A 23,764-nucleotide genomic window follows, 5' to 3' on the forward strand; every position below is an offset into this window, starting at 1 on the left:
CTGTCTTGTTATTCTTGAAGATGATACTTCCACAAACATCCTTAAAAGAGGTGTTAGCTTTTTGCTGTTGCATCTCATTGGACCTGTTGCATGCTAACCTATCCCTACTAAATAAATAAATAAATAAAAAGCTTCTTTTTATTTAATCCTTTTGGCCCCAAATTTCTATGTTTCATCTCTCCTTATCAACATATTTTCCATTGCTTTAAAAAGCATTTTCATAAAGGAAGTAAATAAGATTTAAACAAACAGCATCTGCTTACAGACTTCTCAAAACCAAAAATCATTCATTAACCCAACTTTATGGTAAGAACTATGCAAGCAAAAGAAAAAAACTTATGATTGTGTTCTGCAATTTTTATTTATTTTTTGCATAAATATATGATGAAGTGAAAAGATGCTAGAAGGAAAATTCTCTCAAATATTGGCCTTTCATTATGAAATTGAATGACGAAGATGTATACTGTAGAAGGAGTACGTATAAATAATATGATCCTTATCTTTTTGTTTTGCTTTGGGTGTTTTTTTGTTTGGTTTGGTTTTTTGCTACTGCTACTGTCAAATGTCATTTGAAGTACACCAGTCAGGTTCACCCATACTGTATTTGAGTTTTTAAAAGCAACTCTTTGAGAGTTCGTGCCCTGGGAGACCCAGGGGTTTTGGGGACTCAGAGGCAATCAGACACATTTGTGCAGGTTAACCTCCTGCTATCATTGTCAGCACTTACTGTACTTTCATACTCTCCCCCAACTGCCTCTGCAAATGCCCTATCAAAAACAGAAACTTTCAAGCTATTCTGACAGCCTGAGTTGCATAATCTGAATTTATGCTGTAAGTAGATAAACACCAGTGCAACACTATCAAGTGATGGAAAGCACAGCAACAATAGCAGGGCAGCAAAGTCCCAGGCTGCAGTAAGTGAGGATAAGCCAAAATGCAGAGCTATAGACATAGAAGCAAAGAAAAGGATCTGCTTACCTTTAGAAGGCCTCAGACAGGCAGGGATCCTCCACCCAAACAACTTTGCCCCTACTGCCAACCCTTAAATGAAGTCTGGGAAGGGGTGGATTCTGGCTCTACCCCCTTCTAGTCATCAGGTTCATTGCATGCACCTGAGCTCCCCTGGGTTGGCCCTGCCTTCCTACCAGGTGCTCAATCACTGGCTCAAGCCATGACGTAGCATTTCCACTACAACCAGGAAGCATGTAAAGGCCATATCATTTGTTCGAAGTAGGATTTACCTCAACCTCAGCTAGTCCCAGGTCAAAGATGCCCACCTCCCTCAGCTTCCTGTCACAAGCTCCAGCTCTACAATGGTGGTGGCCCTGCACTGAGCCACTTCTACCTCCTGACATGTTAGTCACGCTGGCAGCACAACTCCATCTGTTCCCCTCCCTGCACATCTACTAAAAACCTCCCTTTACCTCTGTTTCCAGCTGTTCTCAATAGTCTCTCAATCCTCTCTTCTGCATACTGATATTGATTCTTTTTCCTAAGTGCCCTGTACCAATTTCAGGTCCAGAAACTTCCACTGCTCCTCTTGGTCATTCAGTCAGGCACAACTCCTTTTCCCTCTGTACAAACACTGCCCTTGTGAAGCAACAGGGACAGAACAAACAAGTGCCCATACCCCCCTGCTATCCTACAATTTTCTTTAAAGTCCACATTTGAAATTTTAAAAATATTTCATAAATACAGTATTGATTTTATTAGATATATGCAAAAACCTTATTTTTTTTTTTTACCATATGTAAGCACATATTTCTTTCACACTGATATTTTTAGTTTTTGTTGCTAAAAACAAATTATTACCTGCAAAAAATGTAACCGTTCTTTAATTTCTTGGTGAGCATCTCCATCCACTTCTCACCCTACAATTTAAGATACACCAGAAAGAAATTCTACAGAACATATCACAAATGTAGAACTAACCATGAAGTCTCTTTTAAAAATAAAGTATGTGGGGACAGTCACAAAAAATGAAATGTGAATACAAATGACAGCTTCAAGGTATAATAAACCTAATAGCAGCATATAAGGACTTTAACAATTCAATCTGATCACAGAAAGAAAATGTAGATGCTTGGCTCCAAACCCTTTACACAATTGGCTCATAATTTCATTTCTGAGCAGATCAATTGCCCTCTGAATGTGAATCAATACGTAAAAAACATTGCTTTTTTCTTACTGACATCAGTGGACATTGTTTACAGACTTAGAGACAAATGTAATGGTGCTGTAAACCAGAACATGGTACGTACAACACGAAAACATGAAACAATTACAATTATTACTGTTCTGTATGAAAAAGTTTCTGAACTCCCTTCATATGCTATCATATTTTATGTATAGGTAGAAGAATAATATACTGATAAAACATGAACAATAAATAAGAATATCATTTTGGCAAGCAGTGCTATCTCTTATGACACAAACCAGAAGGAAAAGATGGAAGCCATCAATTATTACATTCTTCTCATTTACAACAATCATTAAGTCATTTCTTCAAATAGCGCTGCATGTAAGAAACAGAAAGGCCTTCTGTTGTAAGGCAGGATAGGCTTTTACACTACAATTAACCATTTTCTTCATGTGCATCTGCAAAATGCATCCTAACCATACACCTGGAATCTTTTCTAAGGTTGTTTCCTCTGCAGCCTCACCTGCCTCAGTCAGTCCAAGCTTTCCCACATCACCCCACACTTGATGCTCCCACCTTGCCTTGCACGCTCGCACAGATCCCAGGTGATACTCTGCTGAAGGCAGCATTAAACATACAGACTACAGATCGCTTGCTTTGGGAAGACATTTTTCATCTGTCTGAACATCCTCAGATGGGTAAAAGCAGAGCAGAATTACATATGAACATATACGTCCCCCATTAATTATGCCACGTAATACTTGATATTTTATTAATAATTTATATTTAATATTTCGCTATGCTCATAGAATGATAGGATTGCTCAGGTTGGAAGAGACCTTAAAGATCATCAGAAAACATTGTATTTCTTGAGGCATGAATCTGATATCATTGCTGCTGCCTATGCTGGCCTAAGGGCCATCATAACAAACAGTTCTAAATTTCAAAGGTTACCAAACCACAAACGCTATTCCATTGTATAAAATTCATAGAGTAAAATTAAGACCAAACTAAAAGCAATACAATTCTTTTCTTTCTACATTTATTTTCACAGGGTCCACTGTAAATGCAGAGAATGTGTCAGTCAAGAGGTCACCACCTCCCATACGCTACACAGCATATGAAAATAAACCAAAACATTCACTTGTAAAAGAGGAAATGGAATATATTGCCCAACCCACCCAAAAGGTAAAGAATACTTTACTTAATGGAAAGGATTTTTAGAAAACAGGATTATCAGTCTATAGCATGCACACATCTAAGAAATGCTGCCTACTGAAAACATTTCTCTAAGAAATTAAATAGCCTGAAATCCGTGAGCTTTCAACACGCCCGAAAACAATCCAGCACAAGCTGATAACAATTTAGATGTTTATTTTGAAACATTTTCCAAAATGATTTCATGATACAGATGCATTATAATTATTTTAATAAACTGCCATAAAGTTGCTTTAAATGCAAATTAGATATAATCTGTTTTTACTGACATTTGCTTCTGCAGCTGTGGTTCATTTCTATACACTGATTATTATGTCTTAAAATTAAGGACTTAAACAAATATGAATGGTACGTGGGAGAATACGATCGCCACGAAGCGGAGGCAGCGCTGCTGGAGGAGAACACTGTGAGTACAATTTATCCTGAAACTCATGGTGTAAACTTTTAGAGAAAACATCCTAAAACTGTCCAGAGCAGCTCAGGTTTGTTTTTTTTTTGTAAATTAGCCATATAATCCATACTAACTTTGATGTATAATACAGAGTTTAAAATGTTACCAACATATATACAACTACCAACTCGTCCACTGATTAACGCATCAGACATTACTGATGAGGTTAAGGACACAATTTTACTTTTTAATTAACTTCTTGTCATAAAAGCATCCACTTAACTTGCTGTTTTGCAGTCATTGTTAATTTCCAGCTTTGAAAGGCACAGCCTGGAGGGAGCAGGGTGAGCAGAATGCTGCTAGAGGCAGAAGGTGAAGGGCAGATACACCAGATCCACCAGAAAGAAATTCTACAGAACATGCATGTCACAAATGTAGACATTTCCATGAGGTTTACTACTGATTTCAGCAAGCACAGAATCAGATACACTAACATTATTAACAGCATTCCTTGATTGATATTATCTCTTGGTTTCTTCATTTACTGCATATCCTTAAAAAAAAAAAAAGTTCAGTACTGCTTGTGCAGTTGGCAGTTCTGGTCAGCAACTCCTGCAGCTCCTACTAAAGTGACATTAATTTGTTATTATTCACATAAAACCTAAAACTGGGGTAATGCTTGGAATTCTCTGAAATTCTTAGCTTTGTTGATTTTTATTTTTTTTTAACGGTATTCTCTAACACTCTCACAGTTAAAAATATGGAACCATATATGTGAGTACCCACTCAGTGCAATAAATTAAAGAAATAGTAATTTTGAAAAGCTGACGTCTTATTTTCCTTTCCTCTGCACTTCTACTGCATAAATGAGAAATATCATGTTGGCATGATAGAAAATTGCTTGCATGAAATAATATGGGGATGTCTTCATTCCATCACTGTTAACATTTTTCTTTCTACAAGAATGACCTAGTTAGACAGATCACAGAATCTGAAACATTTTCTAGATAACATTTAGGTTCATGAACTCCTTAGGCACATGAGGGGCCTCACTGTGCTGAGTGAAATTGCTACAACATTTGCAGTCATGCAAATGTTTACCTACATACTGAACTTTATGACTATGAACTGCCTGTTGACAGATTCTGCAGGGGTGTCAGCTCCAAACACACCTGTAAATGGCCGAAACTACCTTTCAATATTATTTCTCTGTTATTAGCAATATTAGTTCTCACTGTTACATTTTGTGGGTATCATTTTATTATTCCACTTTCTAAAAGAAACTCACTACAATTGAAATTGTTGTAACAATTGTGTAAAAGTTGTATTACGCTTTGAGATTACCCCAACAGTGTAAATATGTATTAGATCAGAGTAAGACTCTCTACAATTTAGAACTCTAAGGTCATATCAAGCATTAAAAGACCATATCTTTGTATCATAAACAGCTGTTTCATCCATACGCTGTCTTTGAAAGCAAATAGAAAACCAATGAATTATAATGCCTTTACTCTCTTCCTACTTAGTCACTCATTAACTCCTCTCTTTTTAGCAACTTGACTTTCAATATCCCATTTTCACTTTAAGATCATTTACTAGAGTATGACAGATTTCAGCTTAACAATGTACAATACGGCAGCACATGATTCTTCACTGATATCAGTCAAACTATTGGCTAATTATATACGACTTATGGAAATTACTAACACAGAGCTGAATTACATATAAAGAAAATACTTTTTTTTTTTACATTAAATTTCATTTAAAAAATAGTTTTTCTTCCAACTGTACAGTGTCGCACTGTTACAATTAACTAATTCTGCAAGATTTTAATCCAAACAGCAGTTACGGGTAAATGTTATGATATACTTTTTACCGCAGTGTACAGTATAACTGCTACAATAACTTGTGTTATACAGGATGAGACTTTCTTAATTAGAGATTGTTCAAAGAAATCAAACACCGAACCATATGTTTTGGTTGTCTATTATGGAAGAAGAGTATACAACATTAAAGTACGTTTTCTGGAAGACAGTCAACAGTATGCACTGGGGACAGGGCTCAGAGGAGACGATGTAAGTAAAATCCCTGCTTCTGTTTTAGTCTACTGCTTCTGTGTCACACTATACAAGTTCTTAACATCAAAGACAGTTACAAACTTCTCATATAACATACTTGCTATGCTTCATTAAAGTTTGTTTTACAATACCGGCATTTGAATTGCATCTCAGTGTTTCAAGAAACCTCAAGTTAATAATTTAAAATCAAATTTTACATAACATGCTCTGATTTAAAACAACATGAACGTTTCCTAAGTACTTATGATTTTTCTACCTACTCTAACACCTGCAAAGTAAAGGGGAAAAGTCCTCCCTTTCCAGGTATGTATTGTTCTACCTATCACTGTAGCTTATTTTGTAGCCTGGTATATTTAAGATAAGCAGAAATATTAGAAGATATACAACTCCGTATATCTGACAGCTTGGCCTGCTGCTGTTATTAGTGCATAGCCAGATTCTCTAATCATTTGTCACTCATATAACAAACTGTAAATCAATATTAAAGAGAAATTAAGAAAGAGGACAAAAGCAGTCATGGATATTCAGAAGCCATGAAAAAAATGTAGGAGTGTTACTTTCCCCTCTAATCAGTCTTTCAAAGATGGTTAACTTTCAGTCAGCAATTCCTTTACATTAGTAGTGTTTTTTCACAGCTAAACTCAATTATATTCAATTATATGATGAAACTAGTTCTTATCTTGTCTACGTGCTTAAGTATCAAAAACTCTATCTGCATGTCTTTCACACAAGAAAAAAACTAAACAGTCATCTTATAAAGATGTGATAAAGAAAAAATAAAAAATTACTCAGCTGAGCATTAAATTCAGCTACACAGAAAAGCAGAACAAGAAACCTCTACAAAGGTTGTTAGATATGTAAATAAACATATCCCAATAAGGTGAAATGGTAAAGCCCACATAGCTGAATCTTCAATTACATCCTTTTTATACATGTTAGTACTTTTAAAAGTCATCCTGCAGCCGAACACCACATGGCATGGGGGAAAGGAAAGGAAGAGTAAAGGCAAAACAAGCCAAAGATCAAAAGTATTTTAAGAAACAAAGGAGAAGCGGAAGAGAAAGAAAAAAAAAAAAAACACACAAAGGAAGTGATGCAAAAGCAATCACTCAGCACCTCCCATGGATGAGCCGAGGAAAAGATGGCTCAGCTCCTTACACCCCATCCACGCCCGTTTTTATTGCTGAATATGACATCACACAGCACAGAATACCCTGCCGGTTAGCCCAGGTCATCTGCCCCTTGCGTTCTCTCAGCGTCTTGCTCACCCACTGATCTATTCATTGCGTGGGGGGTGGAGTGAGAAACACAAAGCCTTGACGCTATCTACTGGTCAGCAGGAGCTAAAGCATCCGTGCGTTACCATCTAAAAACACTGCACCACACGACCTGCTATGAAGGAAATTAACTCCATCCTCACCAGACATGTCCAGACAAGTCAAAAGCTAACAAAGATCTGAATTCAAAACCTACCCAAACTAATTTCAGTCATTTAACAGGTCCAAGATTTACAGTTCAACCCTTCATGGAAATCACGGGAGAAATCACGAGCTTTCAGGCATATGAGATGCAAGTTAACTAGCAAGTTGTTTTTCAGCAAGATTGCTTTAATAATGAATAATAAACCAAAATCTTTACTGTACACGAACAGTTTGGGAGGCAGGAGGTCAGAATAAATTGTACTGCTGGTACCATTACTGCGGCACACTGCAGTGCAGTCTGCTGTGAAATACTGTCTACGGTTCTGAACTGAGCCTCACAGATAACTTCCTGGAGTTTTATTATAAATTAAGAGACTGAGAGTTTAGCTTTCCATGACTTTTATGTTGTTCAGTCTTCCTGTAACTGTCCAGATGAAAAAGCCTCAGATTAGAAACAAGGGATTTAAAAAATTGAATGAAACTGAAATATAGTATACTATGGAATAAAGAAAAAAATGCAATCCATTTGTCATTTGAGCAGACTTGACAATTAAGGGAACTAAAAAATTACATGAATATAAAAACCAACTGGGGGGAAGGGATTTTTACTAAACTAAAAGGAAGCAGAGCACAATCTCACCATCTCAGGAAATACCATAACGAATGACTCTCTTGTTTGTTTCATCTTACGCACAGAAAAGAGAGCATCTTGAACAGTGGATCTGGACTGAAACTAAAATTGGAAAACTGCAATCTGAGAACAAGGATTTGAAGTATACAGTTAATCATAGAATGGCTTGGGTTGGAAGGGACCTTAAAGAACATCCAGTTCCAACCTCGTGCTGTGGGCAAGGTTGCCAACCACCAGATCAGGCTGCTCAGGACCCCATCCAACATGGCCTTGAACACCCCCATGGATGGGGCATATACAGCTTCTGGGGCAGCCTGTGCCAGTGCCTCAGCGCTCACGTGATTTTTATGTCGTGAAGAAGGTTCTGTCTTACTGATATTCTGCAGCACGTTTAGTCTGTTTCCATTCACTGAAAGCTTGTATTCTTAGACACTGAATATAAATACTCAAGTTTTTCCCCCCTGGATTTTTCACATACAGGTTACATTTTGTATCGTGATTTTTTTTTTTTTTTTTTTTTTTTTTTTTGAAAACACACTGAATTCAACTTCCAGAAGAGCATCACTAACTCTTAATGCCCCTCTGCTCTTATAGCCCTTTATAAGGGGCCTGTAAGGTAGAAAATAATTCTCTGATTATCAGATTTTTATTTTAGAATGCTTTTACTTCTATGCCAATGTAATGGTGATCAGAAGCAATTTACTGAAATTCCTTGCAGATAAGTTAGCATCAAGCAGGAATGAATACAAGCGAAGACGACAAAAAACAATTTTAATTCTGTTAGCATCTTTTACTAGCAATGTAGCCAGATTTCTTACATTGTACTAAGCTTGCTCCAGATCAAATCACAAAAGGCTGAAAAGATCAGATCCACAAGCGGGACATTTAATATGAAATTTAAGCACTTACATTCAAAATTGCTGTTCTGAACATCACTTACTTCCCATCCCCCCCCCCCTCCAGCCAGTTTGTTTTCTTTATTAAAGATCCACAGATAGCTGTAACACTACTGGTCTTGATGTACACGGTTCCCATGACAGAGCTAAACAACTCAAACCTTTGCTCATGTTTAAATCTCTTCACAACAAAAAATGGAAAAATGCTAAATGGAAAAAAAAGTATACAAGTAAACATGAAAAAAAAAAATAACAATTAGCTCATGTTCTTTGAAGCAGAATAACTTTTGTCATAAAATACTAAAGAGCAGTTACACCAAATGACACCCAATCCTCTTGCTCTAAACTGGGTGTGGATGAGGTGGAAGTGACAGTGATTTCCAAGAGATATCATCATGCATACAATATGACTGTAAATAGAGCAAATGTGATATAATAAGCATTTCTTTCAAAGTAATAAACTAATAGTTTACTTACATTGTTGTGTACAGTTGTAGCAATTTAATAACAATGAACCCATGAATTCAAGATGAATTTTGTAATGGTGATAGTAAAAATCACTTACCTCCAGAGTTAAAATTAGAAGTCGAATTTGTTTCACTTGCAAAAGTTTAGAAGGTATAGAGAGGTGTACTACTTAAACTGAAAGACACAGGATGATGACTACAACACTGCCTGAAAAGTAGAAAAGTAAAGGATTGCGAACCATCAGAATGGCAGAATCAAGGATGGAGTTTCACCAGTAGGGCAGGTGAGGGCAGCTTTCAGTTCCAGTTTGACTCAGTTTAAGGACCTTGAACAAAGCCATCATTTTAAGAACAGGATTAAAGGATGTCACTGTTTTCAACACCAGTGAATAAAACTAAAACTGTCCTTTAAAGGGATTTTATATTCACTTACTTGGTAAACTGAGCATTGGTGGGAAAATAAATAAATAAATAAATCAAAGGACAGAAAACTAGCAATGTTTCCTGTACTACTAACTAAATGTTATTTTTGACAAGGTAAAATTTTAGTGAAAAGATCAAAAAATTATCATTGCACCTGCCATTACAAACTTTCACAAGTGATACTGTGTTCCCAGGGTTAGACATGCTCCCTTTTTGCTCCAACAGCTGTTCTTCAATCACGTGCAACAAAAACAATAAATGAGGTGCTTTTTGTCTTATGATAGTCTGATCATAATTTTATTCAAAATATTGCCTATTTCTAACACTGTCAGTAGCTATTGTTTTGATTTTATAGACAGAGATATGTATCACTTACATTTTTCGACCACTAATTTCATTTTTTTCTTTTTCCCTCAGAAATTTAATTCTGTGAAAGATATAATTGACTTCTATAAATATGTTCCCATCACACTCATTGATGGAAAGGATAAAACAGGAGCCCAAAGAGTACAATGCTACCTTACACATCCATTAAAGCTGTGCAAAAGACGCATCTTACCTTAACATCACCAGCTTTTGAATAAATATAAATAGAACAATTATTTAAATGTGTAAGAAGCCAGGTTAACCTCTGAGTGATCAGCTCTCCATATTACAAAGACTTCTGTATGTTCTACTACATCTTCTCTCCAACTTGTATTATAGCTCCAATTTTGAATTCTTGCAATATGTTTTTATCTAGATGTAATAAAACTGAGGACACAGGTAAAGCATATGTCATTGTATTAACTCACATACAAGCATTAAGAGACTGACTCCTGATACTCTGACAATGGTTGAGCAATTTGCTTATCTTGCTTTGTACCTAACACAAGATGAAAATCAAACTCAGTCTTGCTTACTTGAGTGTCACTGAAGCTCATTCAGTAGCAAAACCCAATAAAATATTCTGTATTAAAAAAGTGTATTCTTTCCTTTAAAAATACACGTAAGACGCTATTTGGGTATTCGCTGTTTAACACTTTAATCCTGTATGTGTGTGTATCTGCACAATAAAAATCCCTGCTTGGCAGCCACTGAAATCAATGGGTGTCAGCTGATGATCCAAAGTATTGGACCAAATCCTAAGGACACCTTTAATGATGAAAGGTCTATTGCTTAACATATAACCTTTAGCTCAAGCAGCAACTATTTGTATTCCACATTTGAATGCTCAAACACACACATTAGGACCATTAAAGAAATAGCCCCTCCAAAGTCTTACCACGTGCAAGGATACAGATAAAAACCAGCAGCAGAAACAGTAGAAAAGTTTCCAACTTACCTAAAAATGTTCCAGAATGTATCAAAGCAGACGAAATGGTGAAGTATTTTTCCAGCAAAAAATGCAATATCTATTCATACAATATAAGTTTTGGAAAGATTCACCACAAATGTGAAAGGAAAGTACTGACTGTAAGCATCAATGAACATCTTTTCTCACTTTGACTGAGTAATTGGAAGAATTAAAACATTAAAGCCCAGACCATGAGATTCCAACCCAACTTATGATGCACTGTGCTGTACAGTGGCACAAACTAGAACCAAACTAATCTGAGCAGTTGGTTGCTGACTTCCTTGCAACCTTTTCATTTCTCCATGCTGCATCATAACACAAAAGAACATTCATTGTACTTACTTCTCTCAAACCACTGGGACTATCAGACTTGGAGGAAACTATTTTGACATGACACTATCTAACCATCGGAGTTCTGCTGAGTTTGGCAGAACTCAAAAAGGAAATGAGGCATGACATAATCTGCTTTTAGGCTTTTATAGTCACCATACAATTTAACTTACGAAAGGATTTTACATTAAAAGAAAAATATTTTTTTCTAAGTTAAACCCACAATAAAAAACAGCTTAACAATTCAGACAGCAGACGATGTCAGAGACACACAAAGCTTCGTAGATGCTCACCAAAACAGCAAACTTGCTTACTAAAGACACACGTTATTAGTATACTTAACCCACCTAGTTTATAACGCTGAGCAGCAACATTTTTTCCACACACACACACAGAGTACAGCTTTCATAAAGAATGTTCTTATTTTGCCAGCAACAACTCTTAAGAAGCAAATTCAAAGCCATTTATTTTGTAGCTTCTACAAAAACAAAATTAATACGGACAGTAACCTGGACTGAAAGAGTTTAACAAAGGAGGGATTTTAGCCATATTTTTCTTATGTTAACAGTTCTAATATTTATTGTATGTGATATGCCAGAGTTTTAAAATGGAAACTATTTTCAGAATAAAAAATGTAAATAGTACTGTTAGGTTTGGCATAAAAGTACATGAAGTGAAAAAACCCTCTAGTGTACCCATCTAAAAAAATATAATTCCATTTGAATACAAAAATGAGAACTGTCCTTTCATTATTACTGACAAAACAGAGAAAAGGAAGTTTGTTCTGTGGAATACATTAGCCTATGATACAAATGATATAAAATTTTCCAATGTCTGATGAAGAAGGTCTCACTTAAAGCACCAAGTCTCTGAACAATTTTAACAGTATTGCAAAATTATTGGAAAGCAACCTTTTAACTGTTTAGCTTTGTCGTACTTTGAAGTCTTAAAATATTTACATTTCAATACAGATACCATACATACTTTATCAAAACAATGAATAATCCACCAGAGTATATAGAAAAATATTCCCAGCTTAGTTAAACTGTTTACAAAAATGCACCAACAATGAAAATGAAGAGCTAGGAACTACCAGTGTTTCAAAACAGTAGTTCCGGTTCAAACTTACAATACACATCCAGCATTAGAGTTCTGAAGTCTGAGACCACACAGAAAAGTTCCTCTCCTCTCAGTCCAAGTTTAATGTGTCTTCCAATCAACCCTGACTGCTCAGCAAAGGTAGTTCAAAAGGCTGGCATGGTTGTGCTCTTTTTTTCTCACATCTATGCAACACAAGCTAGGTAAAAACTAAGTACTAGAAAAAATTAAGCATTTTAGTGCTATTTTACCTAGTGGGAGTAACTCTCATCTCACAGATTTCTCATTTACAGCCTTTTATTCCTTTAAAGTCAGTGGTTTTCTTCCACTGAAAATGACTGCTTGAATTTAAGTTTTACTTCCTATGTTTTGTGCCTGAATTGCCACTAAAACCTGTGATATACACTTGCAGCCCACAGAGGATTTGAAGGTGCTGTTCATTACATGTATGCCTAATCTCTGAAATACTATGCTGTAATAAAACAAATTAAACCATGTTAGATATCATAGTCTAGGATTTTATTTGTACAGACCCAGCAGAAACCAGGTACAGCACAGAATCCTAGAACAGATAATGGCAACAAGAAAAATGTTTGCATAGCAAATTCTTTTCAAATTTGTCTTACGGAAAAGATGAAGCTGACCTCCAATAAAAGTTTCAAACATGGGAGTGCAAAGTAGTGCTTAGTTCTCAGCGTAAGCTTCTCAATAACTCAACAGCTCTGCTCTCCTTTCTGCTTTGTAACAGTACAGATTCTCTTGCAAAGTAAAGCAGTTTTTCCTATCTTGTTTTCCAAGGAAATTAATGGCACTCATTGAAATTAAGAGTAAAAACAAACAGACAAAACTAGTCTCTCAATTAATGCTTTGTTACTGGAAGCGAAAGAACATCCCAACCCTTGGTTGCCTCTATCAAGTGCCTCTGTCCATGACTTATCCATTCTTCTTGGTCCGCATATACTCTTCCACAAAACCAGCACTTAAACACACACTGAAGTGCTTCAGCTGGTGAGGCTTCCACCACCTGGTAGTTGTTTTTATGGGTCTTTTTCAGTTTCATTTTTAGCATACTCTGCTTTTTTGCTTGGCTTCCTGTCTCAGCATTCTGAAGAGTAAGACGCTTTCGGTAACGTTTGACACCAAGACAACTACTTGTCCTTTCTGAGAGAACTACTTTCAGGACATGACCTTTATATTTGTTGATAGTCTTCATTACATTAATTATCTCTGGGGTATCCACATCAGGATGGTTTAGCACCACAACTGGCTGGTTACGACGAGGGCATTTAATCAACTGATTCATTCTCAGAGGGACAAGCCGAAGACGTCTTGCTGTCAATAGATACGACATGTCAGAACCTGAACTGGTTTCTGACTGTGTTCTTGTTTTTCTCTTTGGAAGTTCCCTGAAACCTGCTTGTTTTACCTTATTTTTGTGTCCTTGCTGACTTTTTGAATAGTGTTTGCTTTGCTTGCTTACATCGCCATTTTTCTGATATGATATAACAGTTTGCTTGCTACTAGTTTTAGCATTCATCTCTCGCTTTGGTCTTTGCCTGAGCGATATATTTCGGGACTGAGTATTTGGATCACTCTGATTAGGCAAACACGGCAAATTACTGCTAAGTTTCTCAGAAACACTGACAGGAACCGGACGAGGCAGAAGCATCTCATTGCAATATGCAGAAGGAGCTGAAGCTTCACTCATTTTTTCTATTCCTCTGGAGTTCTGACTGCTAGTAGCATTGAGCACTCTCAGCATTGTCCCTTTGGGGATAAACACTGGAGAAGCAACATTGGAATTTTTAGTCATCCTGCTTTTAGATGTTCTTGCAAATGTAAGTAGCTGCTCATTACTGTGTTCATCACTACCAGTTACATTATTTCCACCATGCACTTGAGGGAAAGACATAGCTTGTTCCAATTCAGTGGCAGAAGCAACTCTCTCACAGCTTGCTGAATTTTCCTGAGGGAAATGCATCTTTTTACTAGAAGCTTGGCATCTCAATGGCATAGATTTCATGTTAGATTCAGCAGCAGACATAAGCTGAGCAATTTTTCTACACAGCAACGTTGTTGACTTCTTATTGCGTGTTGTATCATCCCATCTGATGCCCTCTGGAACATTTTCAGTCCCAGAGCTAAGAGAAAATACAGATGAAATAACAGGTCCCTCAAAAGGATTGTTCTTATTCTCCATTTTCTGTAATTCTAGTGATTCCAGAAGAAGATTATTTTTTTGATTTACAGTCTCGGCTTTCTTCACTTTGCTAAAGCTAAAAGTCATGTCCTCCCAAGGCGAAGTTTTAGTAACATGAAAGTTTTTTTCTGCTTCAGAACATATAACAGATTTTCTATCAAAACCCTTAGCAGCTAAATGCGTTTCTGCAGAGTTGACTATCAGACTCCTACATTCTTTATCATCCCTCTTTAGCGGAAACATATCTTTTTGTTTAAGGACAGCAGAAGAGTAGAAACTTTTCCCCTCCTGAGTAGTCTTTACTGAATTGTTCTTGGAACTTTTATCTTCAGAAACAGCGGCATACTTTGGACGAGATCTATCCACACCTTCTTCGTAACAATACAAATCGTAATGCAAGTTATTTTTTCCATCCACTTCCCACTTGGGTGATTTAAGACCACTTTTTTTTTCAGTACTATTAGTCAGCAAAGACTGAGAACAAAGTTCTATAACACCTGAATGCACATCAATACCTTTCACCAAATGAAGGCATAATTTTGATGAATCCTCTTTCTGAATTGATGCAGAGTTACAGTCTGAGTACTGAGAATCGGATGAATAAAGGCATTCAGAATTCTTGTCATATTTACTGTCTAAATTAAGCTGATTATTAATACTGGATAACTTGTCTACATTCACTTCCATGGTTAGTAATTCATTTGAAGATACAGATGTTTTTTTTCCTTCTGCACTTCGCTCTGTACCTTGATTCTCAAGTCCCAGTTCAGCACAGTTCACAGGCCTGCAAGCTGCTTCTTTCATAGGAATCAGTTTAAGAACCAGCTGTTGAGCTCCATTCACTATCTTAATTTCTACTATCTGAGCTAAACAGTTAGAAGGAACTACAAGTTCAGATGGCGCAATTACAGTTAAAGGCATTCCAGGTTGTAAAGGCTCCATTTTTGGAGAATAAACCTCAACTTCCACACTCTGATTCTCACACATGCTTATTTCAGATGGCTCCAATATTGTTTTATTCTGCATTGAAGCTGTATTGATGCTACCTATATCATGAGATGAAGAGATTATTTTAGTCACTTTATCTGGAATCTCACAAGTGATATTTGAAGATGAATTTGAAAGTTCACTCTGAAAAGTAATTTCTTCATATTTCTGCTTTTCAAATAAAGTGCTTTGACTTGGTAAGCAAGACTTCTTTTGCTGACGTTTTAAGCCAGTATTTGACAGCCGTTTTTTGGGCGCTTCATGCACTCTTCTTGTATGTTTCACTATATAATCATGCCTAACAGCACCATATTCACAGTATTCACACTGATACGGAAAAGTTCCAGTGTGCTTCACCAAATGTCTCTGGAATTCACCTTTGGTGTAGGATATATAATTACAATAGGAACAAATAAATTTAATTTCTTCATGTTGACTTACATGCTTTTTATACTGCAAAGGATCCTTTGTTGAAAATCTACATTTATCACAGTAGTATTTACCGGGCAAAAAGTTTTTAACTTTAAATGCTTTCTGTTTTTTCCTTGGGTAAGTTTTATCATGTTTTTCGAAGTCCACAGCATTGGCACCTTCGGGGACAAAATGGAAAGCAGGCGGTGTAATATGACTGCACATCTTGCAGATGAAGTTTTTGTCTTCAGTCCACCCAACTTTCTTCTGCTTTTCTAAATCTTGCTTTGAAATTTTCTGAATAGTTCTGCATTTCATACAGCTTATCAATGAGAGCTTACTATTCTCAGCCTCAGTCCCCTGGTAACAGTAGTTCTGATTATCATCACCATTTGATGGATTTGTTTTATCTTCAAACGATTGCTTTGGGGATGTAGTTAAGGAATTATTTTTACCATTAACTTGGCCAGGGTACAATCTTGGTAGAATTTCCCTCATTTTTTTCAACTGCATTTCAGAAGATGCAAATCTGCACCAGCTTCGTCAAACAGCAGCAACAGAATGTTTTCCTGATGTTAGTCTGGTGCATGCAGCTTATCAATTACTTGCTCAGTCCACCAATCCGCAAAATACGCTCTTTGGAAGAAATGGTGATCAAGGAATTGCATCCATATTATACTCCACGTTCTTAATTTTATTCAATCAACTTGCAGCACTAAAGAATAGAGAGCAGAAGAAAAGTCAGTTATGATTTACTAATCATTGAACTAGTCAACTATTAGCAAACTACGGCCGAATTACACTGTGCAAATCTGTTAATATATTAAGATGGTTCTACTATGCACAAAGAATCATTAACTCTAAGTAAAACATGATCAGTTAAATAATCCCTTAGTATTTGCTCATTGTCAGTGCTCACAAATTCACAAACTGATCTGATATTTATCAAAACCTACAGAGCGTATGCTATTTCTTCCATGTCATAAGGACTTTACATTTAAGAAGATGTATTTAAGCCCAACAAGGAGGACACTTCATAAGGGAACTCAGCAATAGAATTTGCTTTCAGTTCTATATGCAGTCAAGGACAGAATATACAGTCAAGGACAGTTTTAAGGACAGTTCTCATAGATCCAAGATCACACAGCAGCATCCAATTACTACAATACTACCAGATTGAGAACTTTAAACTACAAAACACATTTACAATGCTTAACAATGAGTAAGTATGTGATCCAAAAATATACTGGCAGCACAGAAAAGACATTAAAAAAACATTACAGGTACCACTCATTTGTGAATCCCAGGAGGTAAGACTTCAGTGACCACAAGGGTTACCAGAAGAACAAAACTATGAGATTGCTTTTAAAAATCAAAGACTTTTAAGTAAAAATTCCTGAAGTACAGATGGAAATTCTTTAGAAAAGAACAATACCAATGTTTCAGGTCCAGTCTTGCTAATACATAATCACATGCAAATTCTACTTCACATATTCTCAAAATAATAAGCTACAACAATATAATTAATTTAAAACAGTCAGCAGCTGCAAAAAGTAATTGCTTTCATTCCTATTAATAACACAAAACAATCACTTCTACGTATGTCAACAACCATATAAATAATTCATTCCAACCTGACAGTACAAACTGTGTCAATCAAGTAAAATAAGCAAAGCAAGAGAAGACAGAGGTAAAACAGTAACATCAATGCAAAACCACTCTGTTAACTTGTGCAGCATGTTTGGCCCCAGAGCTTCTAGAACTCTTACCGTCTCCTTTATATATTTAACACGAACAAGATCTCTGCTTCAAAAGCTTTTGCCAGAACTATAAGAGCACTGATACTTAGAAAACAGAAAAAAATGTATGCTTTTGAGACATACGTAAGATAAAATCTAAAGCTAACAGCAAGAACAACTCAATTCAATACCTTTCTTATTCAAATTTTCTCGCTTAAAGACATACTGTTACACAGACCTGCTCCATTTTAATACATCTTAAAGAAGATGGGCATTTCTGCACCTGGGAGCTAGCTCTTCTCCACATCTATCCAGAGACAGACTTGATTTGGGTTCCAAAGCCCCCTCACAAAGCTGAGATCATAAAGTAGCATCCTATTACTGTAATACTGACAGAATGAGAAGTTTATACTATGGAACATCTTTACAGTGCCTGAGAATGAGCACCTAATCCATTAAGTTTTTCTTACATCTATCTGTGCTCTATCTGCTAATATTCCTAACTGCTGTGAGAACACTGCCCTAGAGATGGAATTCTGCAAAAAGCAAGTATACTGAAGTAATCTCAAACAACAATAAGAAATTAGAAAACTGGTTAAAGACAAGATAATTGTATTTTCAGTCTCTAGCAGATGGATGGCTGCAAAGCTGTACAACTCATCAGCAGGAAGTTCCTGTGACTGTAGTAATCTCATTTCATTGCAATGCAGACACCTGTAGCTACATCCCTGTGTGAAAAACAAATCACACAGGGCAGCTTCCTAGGAACAAGGAAAGAATACATTACTGGATCATGATCTGAACGTTTTTTGTGCGTGTAGTTTGGGGTTGGGGTTTTTTGTTTGTTTTGTTATTGTGTGTGTGCGCGTTTTCAAATCTAATGTTCATAACATTAGAATCTGGATAACAGAGGGCATAAATAATAAAATAAAATAAATAATTCTGATCATCTTGGACGGACTGCACTTCCCATCTACAAATACCACTTCTCAGACTTGAAGATGAATCAAGAGATGAATCTTGTTGACATGTAAGACTGATGACAGGTCTATGTTCAGGAGATCCATTGCTTCATTTCAGGATAAAGATGCTATGAGCCCTCAATAAGCTGTAGCGTTGTGTCCAGACCAAAAATGCTTCAAGAATTTCTACAGCTTTAAGAAGTAATTAGAACTGTATTTGGGAAGGATGGGTGAAATCCAAGTAAGATTGTCTTCGCTTTTTTTTTTTTTGCTGTGACTTCTTACTCTTACTGAAACTACACCTGACATCAACTGACCAACACATAAGCAAAGAGCACTTTATAGACATCACAAAAAAAAGTGTTGTATTTTTTTAATTAACATTGTAAACTTCACCTCACGAGACAACATGAAAATGGATCCATTACCTTTAAAAAACAACACAGTAACAGAGGTTGTCAAACACCTGACAAATGCTTCAATTGCCCAGGCAGATCTGGATTGCTCAGCCCAAGAAGGGACTGAAAGATTACTAGCCTGTTCTTTGAATTACCTCTTTTAAATAATTATTTAATAAAATTAGTTAATTAATTCAAAGAACAGGTTAGTAATCTTTAAAATCTTTCCCAACTCAAGTACCTCGACATTTGGGGAAAAGAGAAAATGGGTGTAACAATAAACGTAAGCTTTTATTCAGATCTGTGAAAAATGCTATGTTGTAATAATGTTCTAATGGAGTTGTTAGAAACGAGGTTTTTAATGTTGAGTGCTGCAAATGCATTTCAGACATGCAGTGGGTTAAACCCAACCATCATCTAAACAGCTGCTTGCTCACTTCCCACCCCTCCTTGCGCAGGAAGGAGGGCGAACGTGAGGACAAAAGCAAGAAAACTCATGGGTCAAGACAAAGACATTCAATAAAGGAAAGAGGCCAGAGGTAGGATAAGCAGTGGCGTAAAGAAAATCACTTACAGCCTCCCACAAGCAGATCGATGCCCAGCCTGTCTACGAGCACCAACCACCTTGGAAGCCAAGCCCCCTCTCCCCTTCTCTATCCTTCCCTTCCAGTTGTTACTGCAGAGCATGACGTTGTACGGTACGGACCGCCCCTCTGACCGATCCTAGCCAGCTGTCGCAGCACTGCGCCTTCTAGCTCACTCCTAACTTACTCTCTGTGAGGTGGGGGAGGGCTGCAAGGAGAAAAAGGGCAAGCCTCAACGTTATGCAAACGCTGTTCAACAACAGCCAAAACACTGGCATATCATCAGTGCTGTTTTAGCCACAACTTCAAAACACCGCATCAGACACACTGCTCTGAAAAATTTTAACTTCATCTCATCCAGACCCAGTATGTGGTAAAAAAAAGAACAAAATAACCAGCAGCTGCTGAAATGACATCCCCTGTTGTCTTCACAGTTTTGTCCACCTATCTTTTCTTATTAACTATTCAGTACTCAGAAATGACTGGATAAAAAGCACTCAATTTTATCGCTGTTTTGGCTAAACCAATGTGTACTGTAAAATGTCTTTTACTGAACTGAATTCAATTTGCCTTTTTTACTAGACTGAAATTTATTTGCTTTTCCTGGTTACTTCAGAGAAATGAAACCAACAACATACACACAGAAAGGTGGTGTAATAATCCAACATCCATTCACTTCATATCAGCAAGAATGGTTGAGGGGGAGAGGCCTGAGGAATACCCAGAAGAATTTTTGAGGTAATTAAAAGTATTAGCACAGACTTGCTCCAGAAGATTTAATGAAATGATACGTACTGTATTCTTCAAGTTACAATCAAATCCAGGGCACACAGAGCAAAACAAAGATAATATTGAAATAAGATTTGAAAGTCCACAAGGATTCTGAATTGCTACTGCGGGAATGGGACAGATGAAGAACAAAGTAAAATATATTAGAAGTGTCAAAAATCAATTCCAATCACTGTCTTTACAACAGATTTGGAAAATGTGTGTGAAAATACCTCAAAATACCACAGACCTTAATTTTGGGGGAAAAAAAAAAAAAAGACAACAAAAAGAAAATAAACCAAACTTTCCTATTCACTCCTCTCAAGCACGTGCTCAAAGTATACACTGCTATAAAAAAAAATGGATGTGACAAGCAATATGCTTTTATCACATGTGATCAAATTGCATCAGCAAAGCGTACACTTCTCACATACTAAGCTCATAGCCTGCACCCAACAATCAAGGCCTGCTTTGATACCAAAAAACCCATGCAAGTCTTTTCTTTCTTTTTTTTAAAGAAAGATTTATAAAGAACAGGAAGACACTGCGCATCGCTGAATCAGGAAGTGTGAATCTCTATGGCAGAACTTAAATCTCCACGTAAACCTACCTCATCTGCTTCCCACATTTGTATGCTATGCCATATACTGCCCATTTAACATTGGTTGGATGTCTCTGTTAAGCAGTTAACTGTCCTGCTGACCCAACCATGTAATAATCAGTCACAGCTTTAGGCCTCATGACTAGGGAAGTGCTAGACTAACATATTAAACTAATCAAAATAACTGATTTTGTATTAAAAACCAGTGACTCAAATACACCACGTTTATTTATCTGTCATTCTTCTTAAATATACATTGTTTCAAAATGACAGCTAATCACACAGACACAGTGCTCTCTGTATCTGAAATTCACATGAAGCCTTTCCACCAAAATGAATGAGGAGTGTCAATGTAGGGAGTGGAGAAGAGCAAAGACCACATATCAGGTTTTTAGAGCTCACGTTTATTACAGAATATACAGTTATTTCACTGCTCATGAAAATAATTACATTCAGAATTTTTAACACTTACAGTATGAAGTTATGCAAAATATTGATTAAAAGTAACTGTTTTCCTAACGCACAGGCAAAAAATTGTCTAATTAACATTGCAGGCATCTACGGAAGGCAAGTGCATATTAAGTGCATTATGCAGTGCTCTACTGAAACCAAGGTCTGCTTTTCTAAGGCTCTGGGCCACAGGCCTAGCTATATCTGACACATAAAAGACTCCGACATATACTCCAATTGATTGATGGTCTTACTGTAATACAGCAAGCAAAGCACCCTGATGTATAATCACTATATCAAAGTAGTTATTTTTGACAGTGCCCAAGAAGATGCTAGTACAATTTCTCATACAATATACAATCATCCTATAGATTTATGCTGCACATCTTCTTATTTCACAGAATTGACAGCCATTTCTCTAAAAATCTTTCTGTACATCCCAAGGATTGAGTAGCATCTGCATTACCTCGCTCCAAGCTTTAAGGCCTGCAAGCAACAAAGCAAGGAAACATGGCACCGCAGATAATAGCAGAGGAAGGGCTAAAGAGCTCAATGAAAGCACGTATTCCTCTGTGCCCAGTCCTCCAAACACTCATGGAGACAGCAAAACTCATTGCCGTGTTTAATTCCTGATCAAATTGGCCACTTACATAAGGATCTGCAGGAAAAAGGGCCTTGACCACAGCCTGGCATTGTAGTAACAATGCAGAATAGAACACCAGCAATCCCTATGGAATACCATCAGTCTTCTTAATTGAAAAAAAGAAAAAAAAAAGACTTACTTTTATTAAAAGCGTGCATTAAAGCACTTAGACTACCTCCATGATAACACAGATCTATTTTTTAAAAGAATTCTAAGTCCTTTTATATATGAAAATAGCCCTAAGCGACCAATGCCATACATTTTTATGATACATTCTCTAGCAACAAAATTAAACGTAGGATTTAATTAAGAGACCTTCCGTCCGAATACTGTAAAGCATTAAACATACACATGCAGGGCGCAGAACGCCCCATTTGCTCAGTAACACGGCTACTAACCCGAAAGCTGTTCTTCTTCAGGACGAGCAGCCAGAACGCCAAGCCAAGACAACAGCCTCGCAGTGCAGCCGCCTCCACCGCTGCCTCATGGCGCCCGCGAGCCAGCAGCATCCGCCGCACAACACCAACAAAATAATCCCATTTGGGGGCGGCTCGCCCACCCACGCAGCCGCGCTGCCGCCCCGTGGAAGACACGGGGCCGCCCCCGCTCGGGGTGTATCTCCAAGAGGCAGCGCTCAGCCGCTGCCCGGCGCGCCGCTCGGCGGATCCTCCGCACTCCGCGCAAACGTTCGCCCTCTGCCGCCGCCGCCGGCGGGGAGGCGGCTCCGCCCGCGTTAGCGCGCAGTGCCGGCGGCGGCCGGCGGGGGGCAGCACTGAGCAACGCCGCGGCCCACGCTCGCCGCAGGGAGCCCGGTTCTCCCGCCGCGGACAGGCGGGGCGGCGGCTCGTGCGCGGCCGGCGGCGGCGGTGGTCTGGAGGAACCTTACCTGGCTCGGAGAACGAGACGAGCGCCGTCACCCGCAGCGGCGCCGGGAAGACCCTGCCGGCCGGCCGGCCGCCCGCACGCCCCTCGTCTCCAGCCGCACGCTTCCTCCCGCTGCCCCAGCTCGGCGGCCGCACGGCCCCGCGCTACTTACCCCAGCGAGGGCGCACCCGCGCCCCTCGTCGCCGCCGCAGCCTCGGCGGAGCGCAGCGCCAGGCAGCGGAACTGACCTCAGCGGCGGCAGAGCGCCCATTGGCCAGCGCTGCGCTGCCGTTCCCGCCGGCGGCGCCGTGTAGAGCTCTACAGCAGCGCTCTACGCTCGGCGGCGGCGGCGCAGGCGCGTGGCGCGCCCCGGTCCGGCGTGGTGGGGACCCCAGGGGGGAGAGCGCGGCACTGCGGGGGCACCTCGAGCTGCGACGGGGAGCGCAGGTCATAGCACCGTGGGCTGCGCTGGCTTGTAGGACGCTTAAAGATGTCGCTTCATCTCCTCTTGCCATGAGAGCGGCCTGATGTCACGGCTCCTACCGTGCTGCGTTTCGTTCTCCTTTGTAGCAAAGGGTTCTGACGGCACAGAACACTGAACGAATGTCTGTTGGTTACAGTATTTCTCTGCGCTCCCACTGAACTCGTCGTGTTCCGTTAGAATGGGACTTGGGCTTAAATTTCGCTCAGCCAGACAGCAGCATGGTGTTCTGATGGCTGGTTTCCAG

The 23,764-nt window shown here is 38.4% G+C and overlaps 2 protein-coding genes across 3 annotated transcripts in view; one reads left to right on the top strand and one right to left on the bottom strand.

Moving 5' to 3' along the window:
• Positions 1-10,229, top strand: part of CLNK (cytokine dependent hematopoietic cell linker) — a 33,455-nt gene extending 23,226 nt beyond the window's left edge. Inside the window, exons 14-17 of the mRNA XM_042871551.1 lie at positions 3,195-3,328; positions 3,687-3,764; positions 5,669-5,824; positions 10,083-10,229. Of these exons, the coding sequence (XP_042727485.1) occupies positions 3,195-3,328; positions 3,687-3,764; positions 5,669-5,824; positions 10,083-10,229 (515 nt within the window). The remainder of the gene's footprint in view (positions 1-3,194; positions 3,329-3,686; positions 3,765-5,668; positions 5,825-10,082) is intronic.
• A 1,541-nt stretch (positions 10,230-11,770) lies between these two features.
• Positions 11,771-23,255, bottom strand: ZNF518B (zinc finger protein 518B). 2 transcript variants are annotated; one of them, XM_042871549.1, is made up of 2 exons: positions 23,209-23,255; positions 11,771-16,742 (listed from the first exon to the last, which is right to left on the bottom strand). In XM_042871549.1, exon 2 carries the CDS (start codon positions 16,538-16,540, stop codon positions 13,289-13,291), a length of 3,252 nt encoding a protein of 1,083 aa, XP_042727483.1. In that variant the 5' UTR covers positions 16,541-16,742; positions 23,209-23,255; the 3' UTR covers positions 11,771-13,288. The 2 variants fall into 2 exon arrangements, with proteins under 2 accessions (XP_042727483.1, XP_042727484.1); XM_042871550.1 differs by lacking the exon at positions 23,209-23,255 and adding an exon at positions 22,571-22,773.
• Between the last annotated feature and the right edge of the window lie 509 nt (positions 23,256-23,764).

Source organism: Lagopus leucura, unplaced genomic scaffold, assembly GCF_019238085.1.
Source record: "Lagopus leucura isolate 7727_CA_CO unplaced genomic scaffold, USGS_WTPT01 Super-Scaffold_100004, whole genome shotgun sequence".
In the NCBI taxonomy this organism is placed as follows: domain Eukaryota; kingdom Metazoa; phylum Chordata; class Aves; order Galliformes; family Phasianidae; genus Lagopus; species Lagopus leucura.